Raw genomic sequence first — 25,071 nt, 5'->3', positions numbered from 1 at the left:
TATGAGGATTAACAGAGAATAAAAGGTAAAATATTTTCCTTTATACCCATGGTAAACTTTAAAACATATGTCCCAATTTAGAGTTTCAATTCTAATCTCACAAACAAGCAATATGAGGATTAACAGGGAATAAAAGGTAAAATATTTTCCTTTATACCCATGGTAAACTTTAAAGTAAGGTACATTATTCATACAATAGGAATGAATTCCTTTGATGAAGGTGTACGCTTGCCTGTGCATGAGTATTTAGTCCTTCAATTCAAACCGTGTAGTTGGAATACTAAACCAACATTTAAAAGGTCCCGGTAAAAAGGATTAAAGATGATTTCTATACGACCTCAAAACATCAACAATTTACACTGCTGCTTTACAAGCTGTTGACTATCCTCATCTATTTTCATTCCTGGTTTCCATTTCTAAGAGGATTTTGGAGTTACTTACCAATGATTCGATGAACATTTGTGGCCTTTAGGCCCATGAGGTCAGGCAGCTGATCTATGATGATTTCTCTCTCTGCACTTCGTTTGTGTACTCTTTCGATGCTACGCCTCTGCCAGTCAGTCCAGTAAACATAGTCACCCAATAAAGTAAACCCAAATATGTGAGGAATTTTGTCTTCTACTAGTACTCGTCTCCCAGTGCCATCAGTATTCATAACCTTTAAGGTTAAATTGAAAGAGAAGGAAGAAGATGAGGTATGTACTTGTTTCTGAAATGTATGTAAAAATGACAAATCCAACTACCTGTTGTATCCAAATCCAAGAGTCATATTAGTTATTCCTATTACAATGCTTTCACAAAATTTCACGATGACAATGAGAATGATTTCAAATATTCAATATAAGCTCATATTTGACCTCTGTCATCTTCTACTCCAATCTCTTATTACTCTTACTTCTAAAACTTCTGGCAACTTTAGATTTAGTATGCAACTGTTCTATTTAACGACTGTGTCAAAATAAAAATACATTATCATCACCTTAAGATTATTTGTATATTTGTTTTCAAATTATAACATACCTTCACATTAGATAAAATTAGATTATTTTATCACATATTTTGTTTTCTAACATATTTTATCCAGAGATTTTTCCTTTTTTATACCTCAGGTAACTAAGATTCATATAAGGTCGCACAGCTTGTAAACAGAATTGATGTCATTTTTAGGCTCCTTTTCACCTAGCACACTTTGTATTTCACTGTTTTTGTTAAAACAACAACAAAAAAACAGATAAAAGGGCTCTCAATATATCTCTCACTCCCCTGAGGTTAGAACCACAAAAGTATCTGGAGCTCATGGCATGTTCTCTGCGACTCAGCTTCAAGAAACTAAGATGTACCTACTGCTCCCAACTACCCGATAGCAACATTATTAAATTCATTCTGACACACATCACAGCAACATGCATTCATCTTCTTTCTGAAAGATGGAGTAAGCCTTCCAAAGTACCAACATTCAAGTCCCCAACTGAGACCACCTCTACCATTTAAATAGCTGCATGCTATGCAAATTAGCCTTCAGAAATATTATTCTGGTACTAAAAGCATGTATATGTGAACAGTATCTGCTCACTACCCACCTAAAAAAGGTATGAGATATAATCTTCTATGCAGATATTATTTTTTTAATTTATAAAAATTAGTAAGAAACAAGTAAGTCAACACCGTGCCTAGACAAAATGACAACCAGATGTTATCTCTATCTCTCCTCTCCCTGAAACTTTAAAAATGCTTGCTGACCTTCTAAGAACAGACAAAACTAGCACTTAGAATCAGAGTGAGCAAAACTGTGATATATCCTTGTATTTTTATCTACAAATATCAATAAATATTTGATTTATATCTGATAGAAGAGAAATTATATTAGTTTAATGTTTACCTGTCCATATTAGATACAAAAGGACTTCTATTAGGCCAAACTGTATAAACATATATTTAAATAGAATGTTTTTCTAAAAGTCAAAAAACATACTTTAAAAAAAGAACTACTCCAAGTCCTACAATAAATACTTTTTAACTTCTCCTTAACTTGAGTCATGAGTTTAGATTTTTTACATTCCTATTTTCTTACAGTAGACCATTCTTGGATATATTTTATGATGTCTGTGTTCTATCTTAGAATTACTTTAGGTCAAATACCAAAATAGTCTTTAAAAGTAGAAGGACTAAGCAGAGAAAAGGGGCCAATTATTTGTTTATATATCTAACTAGAATGTGAGCTCTAGAAGACCAGGAACCTCAAAGTATCCATGTATGCATCTTCCACAGTTCCTATCAGACAGCCTGGCAAAGAACTCAATAAATGTTTAAGTGAGTTTTTAATAGTAGATAAAATGAAATGATGAAATGAATACATCTATCATAAATAAGGCAAAGAAAGAGACTATCCTTCTCCATTTTTGTACCCATCTCTTAAAAACGTCTTGTGTTCTCTTTTAACCTTGAATGTTTGAAGTGTTTACTTTAAACCCTTGGTTTTCCAAACTACAGGGTTTGAGTGTTTCTTATTTGTAGAAAAACTACCTACTTGAGAGCAGGACTAAAGAGCACAAAGAAGTCATATGTAGTCATACTTTTTTAAAATAACAACTGTGATTAAGAGAAAAACCAAATTTAAATGATTACCATGATGGCTATCATCACCTTTACACAAAAGTTTTGAATCCACGTTTTAAAATATTAATGACCACAACACTAGAAGCAGAATCCTGAGGGTAAAGCTCATTAAAAAATCTCAGCTGTACAGGATTCTCAAGAATCTCAAGAAACCTTCCTAAAAACGGGAAGGAAAATGTATTTATGTAATGTTCTTGTCCTCAGATCCTACAACTTAGCCATTTGAACCCCACGAGAAGTTTTTGCCCAAATTTTAAATCCATGTAAAGACAATGGCATACTATTGACTACTTTTAGTAACCTTCCTAAAAACGGGAAGGAAAATGTATTTATGTAATGTTCTTGTCCTCAGATCCTACAGCTTAGCCATTTGAACCCCACGAGAAGTTTTTGCCCAAATTTTAAATCCATGTAAAGACAATGGCATACTATTGACTACTTTTAGTGAGTGGATACATACTTGATCCCTCCTAAAAGCAGAGTCCCAGCTCCATTCTATTGCTGCCTGGAAATTTTGATCAGAGTGAAAGTTTTTTTCCCTTATTAGACATTAAACTTAGAAAAAAGCATTGTAGGCAGTGGAGGCTTTTTAAAAACTCTGTACTTTGCCTCCATCCTAATATGGACATTATCTCTTGACTCCTGTCTCTTCTCCTTCCTTCCTTCCCAGGATCTTCAGTTTCTCCCTCTCCATAAGTTCCCTTCCTCTCTGCTTTTTTTTTTTTTTTTGGTCCTTTTTGAGACCGGCCGCACCGCACTCAGCCAGTGAGCGCTGTGAACGCACCGGTCATCCCTATATAGGATCCAAACCCGCGGCAGGAGCACTGCTGCGCTCCCAGCGCCACACTCTCCCGAGTGCGCCACGGGCTCGGCCCCCTCTCTGCCTTTTATATAACACACTTTCCCCCATCTTAGAAAGATACTGTTTAAGAGTTGAATGATTCTGTATTTCCTCTGTTAACTATTCCATTACTTAATTTATTGCTACATTCTTTGAATGCAATCTGTTAACAGCTGTTTCCATCTCTTATCATTAATTCCCTTAACTCCCTGCAATTGGTTTCCAACCTATGACTCAGATAACTACCAAAATAGCCAATGACTTGCTTTTCTTAGTTCTTATACTCTTTGCCTCTTTTTAACATTTGATACTCTTAACTACCCACTAAGACTCTTCACCAGGTTTCTGCAGTACAATACAATCTTTTAATATGATCCTATTTCTTTTTCTAATAGTCAAAACTGCTTTTTATTTCTTCATTTCACTGTTTCCCTTTTCAATCCCTGGTTAGATATTTTCCAAAGTTTCCTGGCTTCTTCTCTGTCTGTAAAACACCCTTCAAAAAGCCCAACAAGTCTATGGCTTCTGCTAGTTACCTCATTAAGAAAAATTACAAATCTGTACATTTTAGTCTGAAGTCTTGTCAGTTTCTTCTGCAATATTTCCAACCGCATCTCCAGGAAAATGTACTGCTTCCTCATCTAAAATGTCATACACTTAACAGTGAACCTATGTTCTCCATTAGGGGGAGTTCGTTGTCCTATCTGAGAGCACCCAACACAGTGCTAAATACAGGTGACCTTGAACAGCTCAGGGGAAAGGGGTTCCCACCCCCTCACAGTAGAAAATCTACAAATAACTACCCCTGCTCCTGGGTCTCAGCAGCACTACACTGCGCCCTAAGCCCCACGGCAGGTGGGGGAAGTGGGGGGTCTTTACTTGGAACCCACAGATACAAAAATCAGCCTTCCCTATCCATGGGGGTTCCACATCCAGCAAAGACTGTATTTTTGATCCTTGGTTGGTTAAATCCCCAGATGCTGAACCCGTGGATACAGAGGGCCAACCGCATTTACTGAAAAAAACCACATATAGTGGACCTGCGCAGTTCAAACTCGTGTTGTTCAAAGGTGTATTCTGTATCATAAAAATGAAAAATTTTACTTTTTTACAAACTTACGGTACAATAAAACACATCTGATTTGATTTTATTCCCAGCTTTAGTCGATTACAATCCAGTTTGGGAGGTAAACTATATTTATATTAAAACCACACAAATACACACATACCCTCTCTGACCTGTAAGTAATCAGAAAAAAATTCAGGAAATTGTAGGAGTTGAAATCCATCTTAAAGGATCGACCCCGTGGCTCACTCGGGTGACTGCAGCGCTGGGAGGGCAGTGGCACTGGGTGCACCACGGCCGCAGGTTCGGATCCTATATAAGGATGCCCGGGGTGCTCACTGGCTGAGCGCGGTGCGGTCGACACCAAGCCAAAGGTTGCGATCCCATTACCGGCCACAAAAAAAAAAAGAAATCCATCTTAAAGAATTAGAATTTTGATAAAGAGAAAAAAAAGGATTTTCCGGCGCGGTGCGGTCGACACCAAGCCAAAGGTTGCGATCCCATTACCGGCCACAAAAAAAAAAAAGAAATCCATCTTAAAGAATTAGAATTTTGATAAAGAGAAAAAAAAGGATTTTCCATAAGAAAACAAATTAACACATGTTAAGGCACAGAGTTGAGTCGGTTAACTTGTTAAATTAAGGAGCCTCTGTGTTAAGGCACAAAGTCAGTATTTTTGACTGACTTTGAAATAAATGCTTTGACTGAGGCAGAAAGAACACAGAAGGGACTCAAAGAAGACAGCATCAGGCTATCACCTGGTGGCAGGTATTAAATTCCAGGATAAGGAAAACTACAGAAAACAGGAAGCTTCTGAAAGCATTTTAAAGAGAGTGACACACAAAGTTGTATTTCAGGAACACTTCATTTAACCTTTGTCACTGTATTTAGATTGTGATAAAGAAAAATATCTTACTTTAAATACAGTATTATGGTTAGCAAAATATTTTTAATATCTGTGGAATAGTAGTAGAGGTCCAAAATCCCTCATGAAAATCTTGGGGCCAGCTGTATTTCAGAATTTAGAAATTTTTTTTGATATTTAGAAAGATTAACAATGCACATGGCATTGCACCTCTGCTTGGGTCCAGGGCAGCACTTCATTGCCAAACACATTAATATTTCTACCACAAAACATATAAGTACTCCCACAAAGGAGGATAAATAAAGACTACAAATTGTCTCACACTGCTTCAGGTCAGGTTTTCCACCAACTGAATTAACAAAAAGTGTTTGGTTTTCAGAGGTTTTTGGATTTCAGAATTGCAGATAAAAGACTGTATGTAGATCTGAAATGCTTTGCTTACCTTTACTCCAGCTGCTTCTCAATACTAGGGTTTGGATTAGTGTTAATGCTGCTCTAATAGGTACAAGCAAGGTCTCAGGAAGAAAAGAGCAAAGGACATAAGAAAAAGAAAAAGGTCTTTAGCAACATCTTGTGAAACAACAACAAATGGTAATGAAAGTCTTTCAGAAGGTCTTTAGAATAGGACAATGGCCAGGAACTCAAATAGAGTTCCTGAAAAGCCACAACTAAAGATCTGGATGCTTTACCCACTACAGCACTAGTTCCTTCCAGCTATCCCTTGTTCTCTCACTTTCAAAGCAAACACTAAGAGGTTTTTTTTTTGTTCTTTTTTCCTTTGGTGGGGCAGGTAAGTAAAGTGCACACTAAAACAACATATATCAATTCACATCTACTTCCAACTGAACCATGTAACTAAGACGTGCTAAAGATTTAAAATGTAATTTTTTTTATAAGCACACTAATTTCCCTTAATTCCCTATCTCCCTGTTTTCATCTGTTGTAGTTTTTACAACAGCAGTGGGTCTAAAACACTGCTGTCCAAGAGAAATATAATACAAGCAAAAAATGTAAGCCATATGTGTCAATTTAAAATTTTCTAGTAGCCATATATGAAAAAGTAAAACAGCAGGTAAAATTAATTTTAATAATACATTTTATTTAATCCAACATATCCAAAACATTATTTCAACATGTCATCAATATTAAAAACTTCATTAATGAGATCTTATTTTTTTCATACTAGGTCTCCTAAGTATGTATATTATTACCCTTAAAGCACATCTCAAATTCAGACTAGCCACATTTTAAGTGCTCCATAGCCACATGTGGCTAGTGGCTACATACTAGACTGCACAGAATTAGAATTTCACAATGGTGACTACATACACCCTACAATGAAATTAATTTGCTCCTTTTTTAGTTTAGACCATTGACCCATCCCACACCTGTCACCTTAGGCTTGCCCTAAACTCATCAGTCTCAGTAAGGCCACAAATAATTAAATTCTTCCATTTGGTCTTTCCTTCCTCCCAGCTATACTACAGTTAATTCAAATATGGTTTAAAAATTTTTTTTATAAGTCTCTGATAAAAAAAATAAAAATCTACTTTTTTTCTTCCTATGGCGCGGTCCACGCCATGGCAGGATCCTAAAGGAGTCAGCTTGGGCTGCCCTCTCCGAGTTGGCAGGACCACCGGAGGGAGAGCTGTTGGCAAGGCCACAGCTATGAGCACTTGCTACAACCATGAGGGTTCCTGCCTCAGCTTCGTGGTACTGCTTTTGCTTTCTCTTTCGATATTCTGGTTAGCATGGCAGTTCTCTGAATTCCCAAAGATCATAAAAATAACACAAATAGGGCCGGCCCCGTGGTGCACTCAGGAGAGTGCAGCGCTTGGGAGCACAGCAGCGCTCCCGCCGTGGGTTCAGATCCTATATAGGGATGGCCGGTGCGCTCACTGGCTGAGCGCGGTGCGGGCGACACCAAGCCAAGCGTTGCAATCCCCTTACTGGTCACAAAAAAGACAAAAAAATAAATAAATAAATAACAACACAAATGATTTTGCGGTCATTGAACTAAACATTCCCACAGAGGATCCAAGTAAATTGGACAATTTAAAATTATCCCCTTATGATAAACTGACCACACCAACATATGTTCCAAAAGCACCGCTCATGACTAAATATGAGCTGCAGCCTAATGTAAGTTGGCAAACATCATTTACTGGAGATTGTATTAATGACAAGAGAATGGTTGGCATTAATGAGAAATTATATGATTGGGATAAATTAAGTATATGGGAATGAAACCGTAGAATTCCCTTTACTTGGTGGTGTCCAGTTTTAAATAAATCATTAAGAATCAGGTGTTGGGATAAAAATATATGCTGTAAAATTATTAAACCTGCAAAATTAGATCTTAGAAAAATAAGAGAGTGCAAATGGTTTTGTGAGGGATGGTGCTGTGCACAAGGACACTTTAACATTTAGATCAAGATTACAGGGCCACGGCCAATGCATAACCTTAAAACGTGCATGATAATGCTGTTCAAATATCCACTGTTCTTTTTCCATATGAACAGTAGGTTCATTTACATTTAAGACAAAATAGCTGCCACCCTGTTAACAGGGTGGATATTAACCACAGCTTGCTAACAGAAAAAGGTCACAAGATAAATTCAAGACAATGAAGGGATGGTTCGGATCTTATAACCTGATTCCAAGAAAAGGAAGCACGAGTTGACCACCAGAGACATGCTGACAAAAGGAAAGGACTGGCTGACCTCTAAAAAAGTTTCCTCCCTGCTTTTTGGACTATTGATTTAAGCTTGCTGATACAATAAAAATAGTACCCCAAGCCTCCCTGCAGAGAAAAGTCTAAATAAAAGGCATTGGCTCATGCTCTACTGGGCTCCAGCTGCAACACACTGACAGCCCGCAGAGAGAGAACATGCATATTGATGCATTGAGGTCTCCATCTGTGTTTGTTATTTTTGCCGACCCTCTCTCTCCCTTTTTGGGTACCCACCCCTCGCTGAAGCTGGACTTCAGCATTACTATATCACCTTTGCAAATTTACATTTCAAAACACTAGCTGAGTTTTGTAAGTGCAAGAACAAAAACCTGAAAGGAAGTCTTAAGACTATATATTTCTTGGAGGATCCATCTCTGTCATCTTCTTGGCTCTCCCCTTGAGACATGCTGCATTCTAAAGCAGCCATGCACTAATAATGGTTGAAGCTGGTGGTTCATGATGATCTTTATTCAGCTTTCCATATGTCTAAAATTTCCCATAATTAAAAAAAAATTAAGGGGGGAATGATAAGGAGCAAGTCCAAGGGCACCTGAATAATAACTGCTGTTATTTTTATTAACTGCTGTTATTTTTCTTGTTAATATGATGTGGGAAATAATTATAAGGATCCTCTGAAGAGATTAAAGGATCAACAGCTTAAAATCTGATTGAGACTCTGCATCTGAAGAACCAGATATTTCCCTTTACACAAAGTCCAGTGATTCCTTTCTGAAATCTGTTTCCTTTAATGACTTTTGCAGAGCTGATACTCCATCAGAAAATTGGCTTCTCCAGTAAATATTTCTCTCACACCAGCCACACAATGTCCTTCTATCAGGTAAAAACAACATAGTGAAACAGAATTATGCTGCTTTGTTTCAAAGAAAATCACTATTACATTTCTTTTATCCAACAAGTAACTGTTTTGGACAGGTTTTACTAGGTTTATAAGTATGGCTTTAAGTCCCTTATGGTTAAAATAAAACAAATCCTGTTAAAAGCTTGTTTGTACATTCTGAACCCAGAACAAACGAACCATTTTAGGTGATTCCAAAAGATTACCCTTTTATGTTTAAAAGTTGAGCCAATGTTAATTAAATCTGGCAACTCCTGAGTGTATGCTTCACTGTATTACCTCACAGTAATTTAATTAGTTAAACTGAAACTAGGCTTCTGTCACTTCTAAAATCTACCTCCAAATCTGAACCAGTCTCCAGTGGTTTCAACTGCTTCAACCACACAGTCATAGGAGTTCAACACTCTGAGGCATTCCCATATTGTAACCACATTGTTAACCACACTGAGAATATAGGTTACAACAGGAAATAAATGTGGGTTAACCATAACATTAGCTGTACAATGAAGAGGTAATGGCAATCTTCTATAGACATCATATCCAGTTTTTGAGCAGTTTCATCAGCTCATTAAATGTCAAGACAAGATTACCCATGAAATCTTGTAATGCAGCCAGTCTACTACCAAAATTGCTGCTATGCCAAATTCACTTGACTAGACACGTTCAAGGCATATTATAGTAGGACAACCAAGCACTCATCATAAAATGAGCCAGAGTGTGAATGCTATAAAGTTCTAGAAGAGAAACTCAAATTATGCTCAGAGTGAACCATTCCTCTTCTAAATGTTTCAGCCAATATCTAAAACAAGCAGTGAATTAGAAGTTTATGCATAAGACAGACAAATAATTATGACTGGAGGTTGGAGAATACATTTTTTTCTTTGATACAACTTCACAGAGACACAATATAATTTCACATAAGTGACATTTTAAAAAAATAGAATATATACCCATGATAATAACATTTGAATCATGCCAAATCTCACTGAGGTGACAAGTAGAAAAACGCTCTGGATCCAGTGGTGAAGTAAAGGGATACCAGGCACCTATATACCCATGATAATAACATTTGAATCATGCCAAATCTCACTGAGGTGACAAGTAGAAAAATGCTCTGGATCCAGTGGTGAAGTAAAGGGATACCAGGCACCTGTTTAAGAGAGCAGTAAGGGCAGTTACACTGCTGTATTCAAAGGCCTTCTAACCTATGTCTGAGTACATACAAGTGATTTTAAATATGAAAAGAGAATTAAAGCATCAGAGTTACACTAAGTAGTTTTAAATATTTTTGCAAGGAGTCATGCCTGCAATATTAAACATCTACAATTACTATGCTCTTTTTTTCAGATAGATAGAGCTAAATTACCACTGTGATTAAAGCTTTCTAAAACCTGACTTATTCAGGAAAACTATAAAATTGAGGCCAGATTTCCAGATGAAGGCATCATTACGGTGAAAACCAGTAACACCTTCATCAATTATACTCAGTCGCTTCAGAAGACACTTCTAAGAGCCCCTCTGTCTTGAAGCCCAAATAAACCCTAAAGGAGAAAACATTAACATGTTATCAAGGGAAAACTGCCTCCTCTTCCTCTCACTCTTTTCAAGTATGGCTAAAATAAATCTGATTTAGAATGAGTAGGAAAAAAATCAATTATAATACCTTAGTTTTAAAAGGCAGATTACTCCAGTACCAATGAGCAATCTTATACCCAGACACTGGATTTTAAATACTATTCTTCATTAAAAAGAACCAGGCCTCCTCAGAAAAACAGCTGATTCCAGGGCTGAGGCAAGGGAGATGTTAAGATGAGGCTGGAACATACTGTTGTTCCAGGAAAGTGCCTTAAAAATGACAGGCAACCCTCAAAAAAATTAAAAATAGGTTTACTATATGATCCAGCAATTCCACTTCTGGGTATATATCCAAAAAGAATTGAAAACAGCATCTTGAAGAGATATTTGCACACTCATGTTTGTTGCAGTACTAGTCACAACAGCCAAGAGGTGGAAGCAACCTTAATGTACACTGACGAATTTTTTAAATGTGGTGTGTACATGTACATACGTACACACACACACACACAAACACACACACACACAATTGAATATTATTCAACCTTAAAAAAAAAGAAAGAAATCCTGTCATATGCTACGATATGGGTGAACCTTGAGGACATTACGCTTAGTTAAATAAGTCAGTCACAAAAAGACAAATACTACTACTACTACGGGGCCGGCCCGGTGGCGCACTGCTACAGTGCGCCGCTTGGGAAGTGCGGCAGCGCTCCCGCCGAGGGTTCGGATCCCACATACAGACCGGCCGCTCACTGGCTGAGCGAGGTGCGGGAGCAACACCGAGGGTTGTGATGCCGTTGCCGGTCCCGGTCCGGTACAGGCGCGACACTGAGGGTTGCGATCCGTTGCCGGTCACGAAAAAAGACAAAAAGGAAAAAAAAAAAAAGACAAATACTACAGGATTCCACTAATATGCGGTATCTACAGTAGTCAAAACTCTTAGAAATGGAATGTAGAATGGTGGTTGCCAGGGACTGATGGAAGGAGAAAAAGGGGAACTGTTGTTCAATGGCTATAGTTTCAGTTTTCCAAGAGAAAAAGTTCTAGAGATCTGTTGAACAATAATGTGCATATAGTTAACATTACTGTACACTTCAAAATGGTTAGAATGATAAATGGTTAAAATGATAAATAGTTAGAATGGTTTATATTATTTGTTTTTTCTTACCACAATAATAATAAAAAAGATGGGGCATATGAAAAGGACACAGAAACCAACTCGAAGGTGCCCCTAATGCCAAAATCTGGGACAATCTGTGCAACAATATAATGATAATAATGGAATATAACCTCTAGAATATAATAAACATTGATGAGGCCATACTGATATAAACGAATAACTGAGTAAATAAATCGGGGAGAGGGGACAGCTCTTCCCTACGGAGAATTCCAACTAATAAATATAGAAAAAGTAATGGGAATGGTATCAATGTTAATTTCCTGGTGCTGATATGTACTACATACTATGATTATGCAAAATAAAGCTGGGTAAAAGATACTAATCTTGCAAATTTAAGTCTAAAATTATTTCAAAATGAATAGTCTTAAATAGAGGAAACAGAGCAGAACATGAAAAGTACTATATTGGGGATCAGGAAAATTGAATTCCATTCTTTACTTTCTAAATAGAAAGATTTATGACCTTGGGCAAACAAAAGAAACTAACTAAGCAAAATTGCTGAGTTTTTAGAAAGAGGAAACTGGGGTAGAAAGAACAAATATTTTACTGTGTGTATGGCACTATCTAGAAACAAATGCCGGCTAATTTTGAGATCTTAAGACAGCTTTCTTTTATTCAAAGAAAATAATACTTTGAAAACGCATAAAACATGCTTACTTACTATCTGAAGACTAATGAAATCTACTGTGGCATGCACAGAAGAGTTTTTTTCACATTGTAAGAATAACATAGTAACTAAAACAAAAAAGCAATATTATAAATTTCCACCAATTATAAAAGCCGAGTTATTAGAGTCAATCAAAAAACAAAAAACCAATGAACAAAACAAAAATCTAGACAGAGGCTATATTAATCACATAAAAGCCTCTAGTTTCATTCCCACTTACAAACTGCAGAAGTCTGGTGAATCTCTGAAGCTCAAAATTATAAATGAAATACTAAAATAATACCATTCTATCGAAAACCTCAGTAAAATAAAAGGAATTCTAATCCTTCTCCAAGATTTGATTACTTCAGATTAAATCTAACAACAACAACAAAAATATACTACAATGAATGAAGAGTTTGAGAAGTCTGCTAGAGTTCAACAAAAAAAATTACAGACCCTGCATTATCACATTCTTAGCAGGTCTAAATTTTTTAATTGCAGGCCACACCCAAAGTGGAAAAAATTTAAAGAGAATCTTTTGTTCATTAAGTTCAACTTCAGGAATAACTACTAGATAGAATGTTTAAATAGCTGGTGATGACTTTAAATTGAAACAAGAAGTTAAAACACCTCTCACTGTTAACTGCTCAATGTTTTACAAACTCCATCCCAAGAAGTCCCCAAACTGTGGTCCTTGCCATTATCTGTGCATCTACCTTTTCCAACCCTTCTAAAAAAAATAAAAATAAAATATCTATGACTCCTTTAAAACTATAATAATAGTATCCCATCTCTACAGAAATAATCTACTGACTGAAAACAATATTTTGCATGGACTCTATTAGTAAAAAACATTTATACGTTTGGCAAGCATCAAACAACAGCTTTAAACGTTTATTTAAACCCATCAAGCATCTTATTAACGAAGTAACTTATATACAGGTGAGTACAAAATCTAAATGAATAGCTTACCAGAAAAGGTTGTTTCAGTAAAATTGAGTTAAAGATTTTGAACCCCCAACAAGCCAGTTTTCTTTAGGTAATAGACATTAACTGCACAGCAAACATGAAAAAGTTGAAAGAAAAACTATTCACATCATCTGCAATACAAATTTCCTTTTAGCAATTCTCCCAAGGCAAAACATATTATCCGTTCTTAACCTAAAATACACAGTACAATACACATCAAAAAATGTTATAACTGAAAGGAACCTTAAAGATTCAAATGGTTTCATCAGGCAAAATACAAGACCACAGATTATGTGAATTATCTGAGGTCACCCAGTTAAAATCAAATAAGAATTAAAGTCACAGTCCAATATTATAAAATCTTTCAATAAAGATCTAGAGGTTACCACTTTTAACAACACTGCTATAAATTGTTAAGAGGCTGACCCTCGCCCCTTCCCAAGAAAGGACATTAAAATCAGCACTCTTTTATACTTCAAGAGTACAAAAACCAAAAAATAAAGTACTTTAAAAATAATCAGATTGAAACTAAAAATCTCTCTACACATATTAAAAGATTTCATACCACAACATAAAATGAAAAAGTGTAAGAACAGAACATTTTAAAAAATGGCTCAAGAGCAAGTCCAAACTTGGTCACTAAAATGCTTTCTAAGTACCAACAAGCATCAGATTATCCTAATTTACATAGATAAAACCATCCAAACTCCTAATTGAGGCAAAGCATCTTGTTTGGTGAGGCTCTAGGGTTTGTTGTGGCAATTCAGTACAGCATGATTGCATCTATCATCAAGCAATTTTCTCTCATTTTTTAAGAGCCAAAGTAGAGTGGATAATGAGACAACAGAGCATATAACTGGATGATGTTACTACTTTCATCCAGTTACAGCTACAGGCTGCTGTAGATTATGACAAGTTAAATAATGTTGCTAGGACTGTGTTTCAACTGGAAACTTTCAAACAGAGGTTCACAAATTTATTATCATGAGATGCACCCCAAACAGATGCAAGATGATATAATCAGACAGCACCATGTTTACAACTCAATGAATATAGGCACAAAATCCACATGCTCTGTTGAGTTGAGGAATCCAATGATGGAGTTTATCAATATCATTCTTCTGTGATTATATGTCATGAAGATTTGGGTAAAAATACATATTCATCCACATACATGTAGTGAAGCAGTAAAAATGAGCAAAGATTTGGGCATTTAAGTTCACTGTCTTGAATATTTCTCAAAATGAAAGTTTAAAAAAGATTCAAAAGGAAGTACTTCTTCATACTTGTCAAATAATCAGTAGAACATTATCTCAATAGATAATTACACTATTATAATTTTTTAAGAAGAAATTAATCTTAGAAACCAACAGTAAGAAAAATCATCATAAACAGGTCCTTGTGTATTTTAACAGACTTTCGCAACACACAGGCTAAAGATGCCAGACAAAGAAATTCCTTTAACAAGAAATCTGAATACTTGGGAAACAAATTTCCTTATTAGGGTATTGATAAAATAGAGGAAGTTGTCACCAGAGGAAAATGTAGTCCTGCAATTTCAGGCTTAGCATATGAACAGAACATTCACCAAATGCCAAGTTTCCAGCACACATCATACACAATAATACCCTCTTTATTCAAAATTTCTTAGTACTGAAGGTTCTGATAATCTCCATTTCTGTTTCCCAACAAAGTTGTGCCAGGTATAATTAGATTTAGACAAACTGCCTATGGCTATTGTACCCTCTCAACTAGGGAAACTTATGCTAAGAGAGATTTAAAACAGATCCACAAGCCCTTAAAGTAGACAAGAAAATCTCTTTTTACCTATAACTACCAGGTGTTGCTCCACCATCAGCAGAAGCTCAGAAATTAAAGGGGGGAAGGGGCTGAAATAAAAAGTGTATCATGAGAGAATAAACTGTGAGGAAAATGTAGTAGTATTTTCAATAAAACCAATGATTCAAAACATTAATTCTGTCAATCAACTGAATTGGTATACAATGAGAAAAGCACACTCAAGAAAATACAAGCTAATAGGTACATTCTTAATTTTAAATCATGGCAGGAAATTCATTAACCTTATAAATGATCAATGTATGTCTTTGCTATTGGTAAGCAGTACTGCAGGACATCAGTGCAACAGATGTTTTAGGCAGCGAAATATAACCAAGAAAAATGATAATGTCGTTCCACCTACTTACAGGGTCGTACAAGATAGAAATAAAGGCTTTTTGATACTTCCCCTATCGGAAAAATGAATATTATTCTTCCCGCTAATGTTTTAATAGTTATTACTGGGAGGTCCCAGAACATTATAGTAAAAACCAGGGGAGCAGGGGGGTGTTTTGGGAGAAGCACAGTGCAGACAAGTCAACTAGGAAGTTTGTTCATAAAAGGCAATGAAATCATTTCAGCATAATAAAGAAGCAGCGTAAACAAACACCAGCAAGTACAGTACCTTTTAAATAACACCTACAGATAAGTGGCCACTATCAGCTGACAAATAAGGAAAGCAGACATATCCTCACATACACATTACTATACGAAAGCAGCAACCAAAGCACAACTGTTTCTTAAAAATGTGACATTAGCAATGCCCTGTGTCCCATCCCTCTTTCCAGAGGTTGATCATAAACCTGAGGTAAACCTGCCCATTCTTCCTACAAGTCTGAAGCCCAGAGTTCCCCATTCCTTCTCCCTGGTTTCCCTAATCCTTAGACCCAACTCTCTTAATACAGCCAGCATCTGGTCACACCACCACTTACAAAAAGAGGAAGTGGGAAGCTGCTCTGAGGAGACTCCAGTGAGGGAGCAGATAGCCTACATGAATGAAGATTCTGAGCTCCTGCCATGTGATCCACTCAAAACATAAGAGCTTACTATCCCTTACAGTGCTGTATAATAATTTACCAAATAATCATCTTTTCTTCCCAAATGTACTATAAACATATATATATAGCAGTCTGATCCCAAATAAACTTTAAGTCTTCTAGAAGAGACCAGGGCTATCACAACCATAATCTGATATTCTCTTTTAGTTCCACAGAAAAACAGCTTTCATTCTTGGACATGAAAAAAGCTGGGAAACTTTCTTAAGAGGATGGGACTAGAAAGCAGTAAGTCACCTAGACTAGGGTCAGATCAGTACCTGGGATCAGTGTTTACATAACAGGAGGATAGCAAATACACTTCTTGGGAAAAAAAGCATTTTTAAAATTATATATCTACAAGTTTTCAAGTCAATATTATCTGCCTATTATCAAGTAAAAAGAAATGAAAAGCTGGTGGTGGAATTTGCTGCTATAATCACTACTAGACTCAGGATGGGAACCTTCCCCAATTATGTAAGATTAATTTAGATGAAGAGCTATGCTCTTTCCTTAGTTTGTAATTTGCTGCTATAATCACTACTAGACTCAGGATGGGAACCTTCCCCAATTATGTAAGATTAATTTAGATGAAGAGCTATGCTCTTTCCTTAGTTTGTAATGTACTAGCAATTTTACACATCATCATAAGAGAATAAGTCATACCTGCTCTCCCTATTTCCCAGATGTGTCTGTGAAAAGAAAATGACAAAAGCACTGATGCCCAACTAGTGAAACCTCATCAAAATCTCCAGGGGAAAGAATAAGGGGAGGTCTATATGTGCACAGTTTGCTAGAAGTTAAGTATATCACTAACACCAAACAGCAATCTGTCAAAAAGAGGACAAAGAACAAATAGCAGTTGTATTCCAGCAAACCTGGAAGGAAGAAAGATGGATCTAAAAGACGGGTTGGGTTTAAGGATGCTAGCACCACTCAGGAAAGAATGAAAGAAGGGGTGAGGGCGCACATGGCCCCACTGTATAAACATGTACAGCTCAAGAAGACAAAGGCCAGATGGAATACTAATTTTAAGATCTGCACTTACTGCAAACAAAAAAATCTTAAACACTATCACTAAGAACCTACATATATTCTCATTTCTTTATCTGAATCCTTCCTGACCTATCTGTGATTTTGAATAAATTTCTGTATCTAAAGTATTAAATATACCCAAAGTAGGGAAAACAAGACTTGAAAAATTCCCAGTAAGAAACCAATATTTTATTTTCAAGCTTTTCAATCAGTCATAATAAGCTTAAAAAAAAGACCAAATATGGAATTTTAAAAATCCCTACACATTAATAAATCGTGTTCCTTGACATAAATTTTATTGCTACTGACATTCTGCTAGGACACATGGGCTATAAATGTTTTCCTAAGAGTAGTAATACCTATACATTCATGTCCATAGCTGATCAATAATACACAACTATGAACTGGTTGGGATTAGGTGGGCAATTTGTACTCAAGCAGACTCAAATGAAGCTAACAGCCTGTCTGAAAAGTGAACCCATAACCTCTGTCTCATTAGCACTACACTCCAGCTGTTAAAGATTCAAACATGAACTTGGAGGGGGGCTGCAGGGCACAGCAGTGAAACACTAACAACAGGGGAAAAATTTATAGAGTCTACACAAAATTTTCTCTTAATGGAAACCAGCTGCAAAGAAGAGATGCCATTTTCGGTATTTGAGCCTGGTGAACTACTAATGGGTTTCTTCTATTCCAAGTTTCCATTCTGGAAGGAAGGCCTTTTAATTCATTATTCCCTCAGAGTCTCCGGCACTACTCAGAATTACCTTTCTAAAATAACTACTCTAGATTCCAAACTGTCTATCCATTAGACGTGTGTGGTGAGTCTCTAAAGAGCTATTCAAAGCCATTCCCTCTATAAACCATGTATTTCCCCCAAGGAAAAATTGAAATTCTGTTTTAACTATGTGATCCATAAGAAATCTAGCACATCTTAATTCAAAGTTGTGAATTTTAGACTTCTCACTTGATATCAAGGATATATGCCATTTACAAAACACTGAGATAAAATATTCACCAACTGTTTTCACCATAATTCTATTGATTGCCACAAACTTAATTCTACCACTTGGTAAATATTTTTTCCCAAACTTTGGTTAATTAATCTTTCTCCCAAACAGCCAATAAATCAATTTAAAAACTGTTTACGTGTAATTCATGTTAATATTTAATATAACCTACCACCTGCCCCCAATACCAGTAACAAGAAGAAAAAATATATATACACATTTGGGCTTTATTTTCCTAACTTAGGACTGCCAGCTCTCCTAGAGCTTATATGAGGGTACTTCAAAATGTTCATGGAAAAATTTGTATTATCTTTTAATTCTATTTTTCCATGACCTTTTTAAAATACCCTTGTATAATTTTGGTTTGCAGAAACTGCCCTTGGAAATTCAGGCAGTGGCTTAACGCAAAATGAGGAAAACCATTTACATAAGATTTTAAAACTAGAAATAGACGAACACTCATTTCTCCTACAAATATAACTCAGAAACCCCAGACTTAAGTGGAAGAGAATATATCATCGCTAGAATCATGAAGGTTGAGTAAAACTTCTGCAAAAGATACCTCTGGCACCCCAGACAACTGATAAGAGGCAAGAATATCTGCATCAAATTGCTATCAACCAAAGAACCATTATAAAACTGGTTTTAAAATGAAAAAGCAAGAAACAAACCTCAATTTTGTCTGTTTTGGCATCTCCCCAGTATATCTTGCCTTCATCATAATCCAAGGCTAAACCATTTGGCCAACCAAGAGAAGTGTTAACCAATACTACTCGGTCAGAACCATCCAGAGCAGCTCGCTCAATTTTCGGGATTTCTCCCCAGTCAGTCCAATACATGTACCTACAGAAGTATACAGAAAATGAGCTAAAAATAGGTAATAAAATGTAAAACTTTCAGATATCCTAAAGGTGAGATCCACTCTTCATATTACACTGGTATCAATGGTCAGTGCCAGAAAAGAAAGAAACCATAGGACATGTGAAGGGTATGTTTAAGACATTTATAACTGCAGTGAATAAGCTTGTAAAAATTTTTCAGATCTAATTAATCCTGAAAATGCCTCCCAATAATTAGATTGTTTTTAGTTATGTTTTTTCAAAATATTTTGTGCTCCTTCCCATGAACTTCTTTTCTTTTTCTTAATGGCTTGTCATCTCTGACACAAAAGATAAGCTTGTAAAAATTTTTCAGATCTAATTAATCCTGAAAATGCCTCCCAATAATTAGATTCTGTTTTTAGTTATGTTTTTTCAAAATATTTTGTGCTCCTTCCCATGAACTTCTTTTCTTTTTCTTAATGGCTTGTCATCTCTGACACAAAAAGATTACCCCACTAGTAATATTCAGATGACAAACTGAATTTCCAAAATGACTAATTCTTCCTGCATTGTTAAGTGATTCTTGTGGTTCCTAGATGTTTAAGTGGCTCTAAGGCATTGGTATACACTGAGGTGTAATAATTTCTCACTATGTTCATCCTCAGAATAAATCTCACAGTAACAATAACATTGGGGATTATGTAGAAAGTTGTGCTTCCCTGGACTAGGGTCAGGGCAGATGGAGGAGGGGAAGAATAGGAGTGAATCTGCTTGGCCTCACAAAGTTTTGGCAATTGAGTTGATCATGTATTTGTTGAACTATAAAGATATATTCTTACTATAAGTACTGAAAACAGGATAAAATTAAATCTTCTAAGAGAAGGGAAAGAATTAGGAAAACTATTTCTTTCAGTGTTTTTCACAGTCATGATACAATCTGAGCAAAATCTGCAGACAACACCCAACGTCAGCAAGCATGGACTTAATTTAGAAAGGAAAAATATTCAAAATATTCAAGTCAAAAAACTAGCAATTCTTTAACCTGAGATTTTATTCAATCACTGTATTCTAAAAATGGATAGCCATTAAAAGAGCTGTTTATTGGAAACAACATATTCTTCATGTTGTCTTACTCAGTGTTTATAGGGACCTGCAGCAAGCAGAAACACCAAACAGGGGCCAGCCCCGTGGCTCACTCGGGAGAGTGTGGTGCTGGTAGTGCTGAGGCCGTGGGTTCGGATCCTATATAGGGATGGCCGGTGCGCACACTGGCTGAGCGTGGTGCTGGCGACATGGTGCCGAGGGTTGCGATCCCCTTACCGGTCAGGGGGGAAAAAAAAAAAAGAAACACCAAACAGAATTTACTATCAGCAGAGCTTCTTACCCAACCATGGGATCTAACACAATAGCCCGGGGTTCTTCTAAGTCTTCTGAAATCAAGATCTTCCTCATGGTCCCATTGAGTCTTGTCACTTCTATCCGATCAGTGCCAGTGTCTGTCCAATAAAGGTTTCGTGCAACCCAGTCAACAGCAATACCATCAGGATGGGCAATCTGAGCAGTGACCACAAACTGACTGCCAGAACCATCTATGAATGAGCGGCGGATGGCCCTCACTTCATCATCAGTCCAGTAGATATAGCCTTCCACAGGATCATAATCTATGGCAATGGCATGACGGATGTCTTCTAACTGCAGAACAATGTCTGTAAAATCTGGTGTATCCAAAGAAATGCGTCTCAAGTCTGTCCTTCGGGCTAGAAGCAGTAATTCAGTGGCACCTAGAAAAATAGAAATAATTTGAAACCCACAGGCAAAATTTAGCCACTCTAAATAAAGAATGCAGAACTTCTTCAGGAACTGAAAAATGAATGATTATAAAACAATACTACCTCTCTTTTGAGCACAAGTGTAAAGTTATACCGTAAAACAGGAAGAGTCCACTATGAGGTCAAGATCTATAACACCTAAACTCTGCAAATCAAGTTTTGATACACTCTCTGGTTTCATTCATTTTATAGGCCCTGGAATTAATACAGCTATTTACAGGTGTAATGGATAATAACTAAGTAATGACTAAGAAGCAAAGGAGCTGAGTACTAAAGGAGGAAGGAGATGCAGGATATAGATCCTTTGTTCAAGACGCATTTATAAATGGTAAGGAAATCTAGGATAAGAATCTTTGTGGTTGATGGAAATGTTCTAAAATTGGATCGTGGTGATGGCTGCACAACTCTGTAAATTAACTAAAAATCACTGAACTGTACATCTGCAATAACTGACAGAATTGAGGACAAAGGAAGCTATGGACAAAGAAACAACAGCAATGGTGAGAAGTAGCCAGATACATAACACAGTATCTTATGTTATTAAGATATTAATATGCTATTAAGAGCAAGAGTTGTATATCCAAAAGAACTTGATTCTAGTGAATATATGAACTTAGGCAAATCATCTAATCTTTCTAGCTTCTTCGTCTATACTATACCACATAAGGTTGTTTTGAGGATTAAAGGAGATAAATATAAAACTCAGGAAGGCATTTCAGTACTCAATAAATATTAACTAGCATATTATTATTAAAAAATAAAGACTGTCACATTTTTATTTCACTTAGTTTTAAATTTTTAAATCAGACTTCTTTATGAAATATTTTTAACCCAAATTAGGATTCATAAAAACATAACTGGAAATGAGGATATTAAGCTCAATTTTTTTTTTCATTTTTAATGTTCAAGTAAACCACCATCAAAAAAATCATCTAACTATAAGAAGCTAACAAAAGATAGTAAGCAAATTGACAACTGGAAGAGCAAGGAAAAAGTAGCAGCCAAAGAAATGAGTCCAAAAGAAAATATTTGCATATAAACTTCAAGTGTCAATCTGGAATTATAGTTGAAAAAACTTCCAGTGTCAGTCTAGAATTACAGTTGAAAAAACTAAGAAGAGCGAAGGCTCTCAACATCAGCTTTTTGACTCAGGGCTTTGAGAAAGTACAGCCCAAATGCCACAGCAGGCACCAAGTAGGAGTAACTTTGTACAATTCGCTGTCCCTGCTAACTACCAAAAGGAGCCCGTCCAACCCTTTGCTAGAGCTGTTAATTTAAGCAAGGTGATCAAAAGGGAATGGTTAACTTAAGGCTACTGCATGTCAAATGGACGTCTGAAATTCAAAACAGGTTAAACATGTTCATCTACACTGCTGTGAGGGAGTAGACAGACCACTATTGCTAAAATAAAACCTCTGTTTTAAAGTCATACTAAATTTTTAAACAAAAAACAAACATTACAAAAAAACTTTTGTTCTAAATTGAAACCAAATTATTATTTGCCATGGAAACCATCTGACAAGTCAGCCAGCTTCACCTTTGACTATGAGGATAATTTATCAACGCCAAATCATAACAAACATCCTGTACATGGACTCAATTCCATCTCTCTGACTCCCTGACCCCCTTGCCAGGAACTCTCTAACACACTCTGAAATAAAGCCTCCTGCTTTTCAGAGTTAGATAAAGAAGCCACTGCTAAATATAACAATTTTCTTACCAGGTCTTGCTGGTTGCTAGAGAACCAGATGGTGATCCATAGGGGTAAGAATGAAGAATAACATTCTCATTAAGAAGAAAAAGAGAAGAACTGGTGTTCTTCCAAACCAGAAGTCCCTTGAAATGTCCTAAATCAGTATAATTCTCCAACATGCCCTCTCTCTACAGAGAATTAAGAGTAAAGAGAAGAGGCAAAGTGTGGTTGTTAAGTAAAAAAAGAAGCTGCTTTCAACAGTAAAATATGGAATTGTTTTCTTCTTCTGAAAGCACTTCTCTGTCATTTAAAAAGCAATTTAAAATACCCTTCAATCATTTGTTAGAAAATATATCTATCCCATGAAATTCTTTACAGCTAAAAGTTTGAAAAACATCTTCTCCCCACAGAGATTCTTTATAAGTGCTACCTACTGTTAAAAGTGAATTCTTTATGAGAAGTAATACTCATTCCCCCAAGAATCAAATGTGATATCAATGACTATGAGCTTTGATAGAGAAAAGAAATAGCAGCTAATTTTTTTCAAAAATAGCAAGTTACTTAAAATACTAAAATTATTTATAAAACAGCATTCAAGAGATGCCATAAAACACAAAATATGCCTGTTACATAATTATTTGCGAAGGTTGTGAAATTAAGTGACCAGTCTCCCAAGGCACTTTAACCAATAGAGTTTATTAAAGATAAATAAAATAAATCATAAAGAATCTCAATTGCTATTATAAAATTTCCCTTCTTGGATAACATCTTACCATCTTTGCAGGTTTTTCCATTCTCCAGGAGTTTGACCCCAGTTGGGCAAGCACACTGATAATAAGGCTTGGCTGGAGACATCAAACACAAATGGGAACAACCACCATTATCAATTCCACATGGATTTGTAGCTGTCAAATATAAATCACACTGATCAATACCAATGATTACAGATGACCTCCTTCACTCTAGGTACACAAAAGTTAACAACCATAACATGAGCAACTGTGATAAACTAAAATTATTACCAAATGTCATCCAGGTGCCCAACTATCAAACTATCTGCAAGGAAGGGAATCAATCAGAGAGCATTTACCCAGCATTTTGTATCCAAATTGGAAAACACAAGTAGTAAAGCAGGAGATCTCTGCCCTAAAAGAGCTTACAATCTACTCAGTAAGCCAAAGCTAACAAACAATAAAACTAGAAAAGAATAGAAAACAATGGAATTAAATGCTATCTTACACATTATAAACTATAAGTAAGGGGGCCGGCCCGGTGGCGCACTGCTATAGTGCGCTGCTTGGGAAGTGTGGTGGCGCTCCCGCCGAGGGTTCAGATCCCACATACAGACCGGCCGCTCACTGGCTGAGCGAGGGGCGGGAGCAACACCGAGGGTTGCGATCCGTTGCCGGTCACGACAAAAAAAGGAAAAAAAAAATAAACTATAAGTAAGAATAAAGTCAAATGGGAAGTAAATCACTGAGGTTTAAAGAACTGAAAAGAGACAGAAGATGTAGGACAGGATCCTTGAAAAATAGGAAAGATAGACAGGACATTTCAAGTATGGCAAAACCATATGAAATAAAAGCTTGGAGGCTGTACACTGGGTAGAATAATAAGGTGACTAGTATAACTGGAGGTACGGTTTCTGTTGACTAATAGAACTAAAGTTGAATGAGCACAAAGAATGGGAAAAAGCTGTGGTAGAGGGCACTGAAAGCACAAGAAAAGTAAATAGAATTTTGAAAAGTCATGTTTTGGAAAGATTAACATGGAAGAACAAGCAGAATGGATTAAAAGAGGGAAAATTAAAAAGCAAAGAAAAGTAATTATTTAGCAGATTTGTAGAAACTAGGAAAGGGATGTATTCAAATAATATTCATAGAAAAAATTCAACATAGAATGGAAACCAATGGAAAATGAAAGATAAGAGATCAATATCAAAGATCACTGCAAATTCTCAGACTAGTAAAACATAAAGGATCCACAGTGCCATTTAAAAAACAAAAATTTTCTCCTGTAGGCTTACTATGAGAATAGAAAATTCATGAGTGACTAAACATTTTTTCTTTTTCTTTTTTTACAAAAGAGTAATGCATACATTGAAAAAGATTTTTATGGGCTCATGATCACCAGATTCCAATATAACACATTAGATACTTCTATTTGATTATCTCCCCCTAAATGGAAAGAGCTAATATAAAGCAATACATGATCCAAAAACTCTTCTTCATTTTTGGCTATAGAACACAATCTGAAATATACTCAGACACATGCCAGACATTTATTTATGCACAAGTGCCAAACACTTAACATTCCCATACTCCTTTTGAACCTAATTCCAGTCCTCTCTTATAAGAAGTTGTTGTCAGCAGTCACAGCCCAAGTCATTGTAAAAGCTGACCAAAAATAGAAGCAAACTAAGGAAAAAAGAAAGAGAGGGTTTTGGGGGGGGGGGGGGG

General features: G+C 36.2%; 1 protein-coding gene across 1 annotated transcript in view; it reads right to left on the bottom strand.

Moving 5' to 3' along the window:
- The window catches only part of LRP6 (low density lipoprotein receptor-related protein 6), a 115,708-nt gene that overhangs the window by 44,659 nt on the left and 45,978 nt on the right, over positions 1–25,071 (bottom strand). Inside the window, exons 5-8 of the mRNA XM_008577326.1 lie at positions 23,386–23,517; positions 20,475–20,871; positions 18,941–19,112; positions 442–658 (exon numbers count right to left, since the gene is read on the bottom strand). Of these exons, the coding sequence (XP_008575548.1) occupies positions 442–658; positions 18,941–19,112; positions 20,475–20,871; positions 23,386–23,517 (918 nt within the window). The remainder of the gene's footprint in view (positions 1–441; positions 659–18,940; positions 19,113–20,474; positions 20,872–23,385; positions 23,518–25,071) is intronic.

This window comes from Galeopterus variegatus, unplaced genomic scaffold, assembly GCF_000696425.1.
Source record: "Galeopterus variegatus unplaced genomic scaffold, G_variegatus-3.0.2 Scaffold1492, whole genome shotgun sequence".
NCBI lineage: Eukaryota > Metazoa > Chordata > Mammalia > Dermoptera > Cynocephalidae > Galeopterus > Galeopterus variegatus.
Note: the sequence above shows the minus strand (reverse complement) of the source record. Positions and strands in the feature narration are given on the sequence as shown.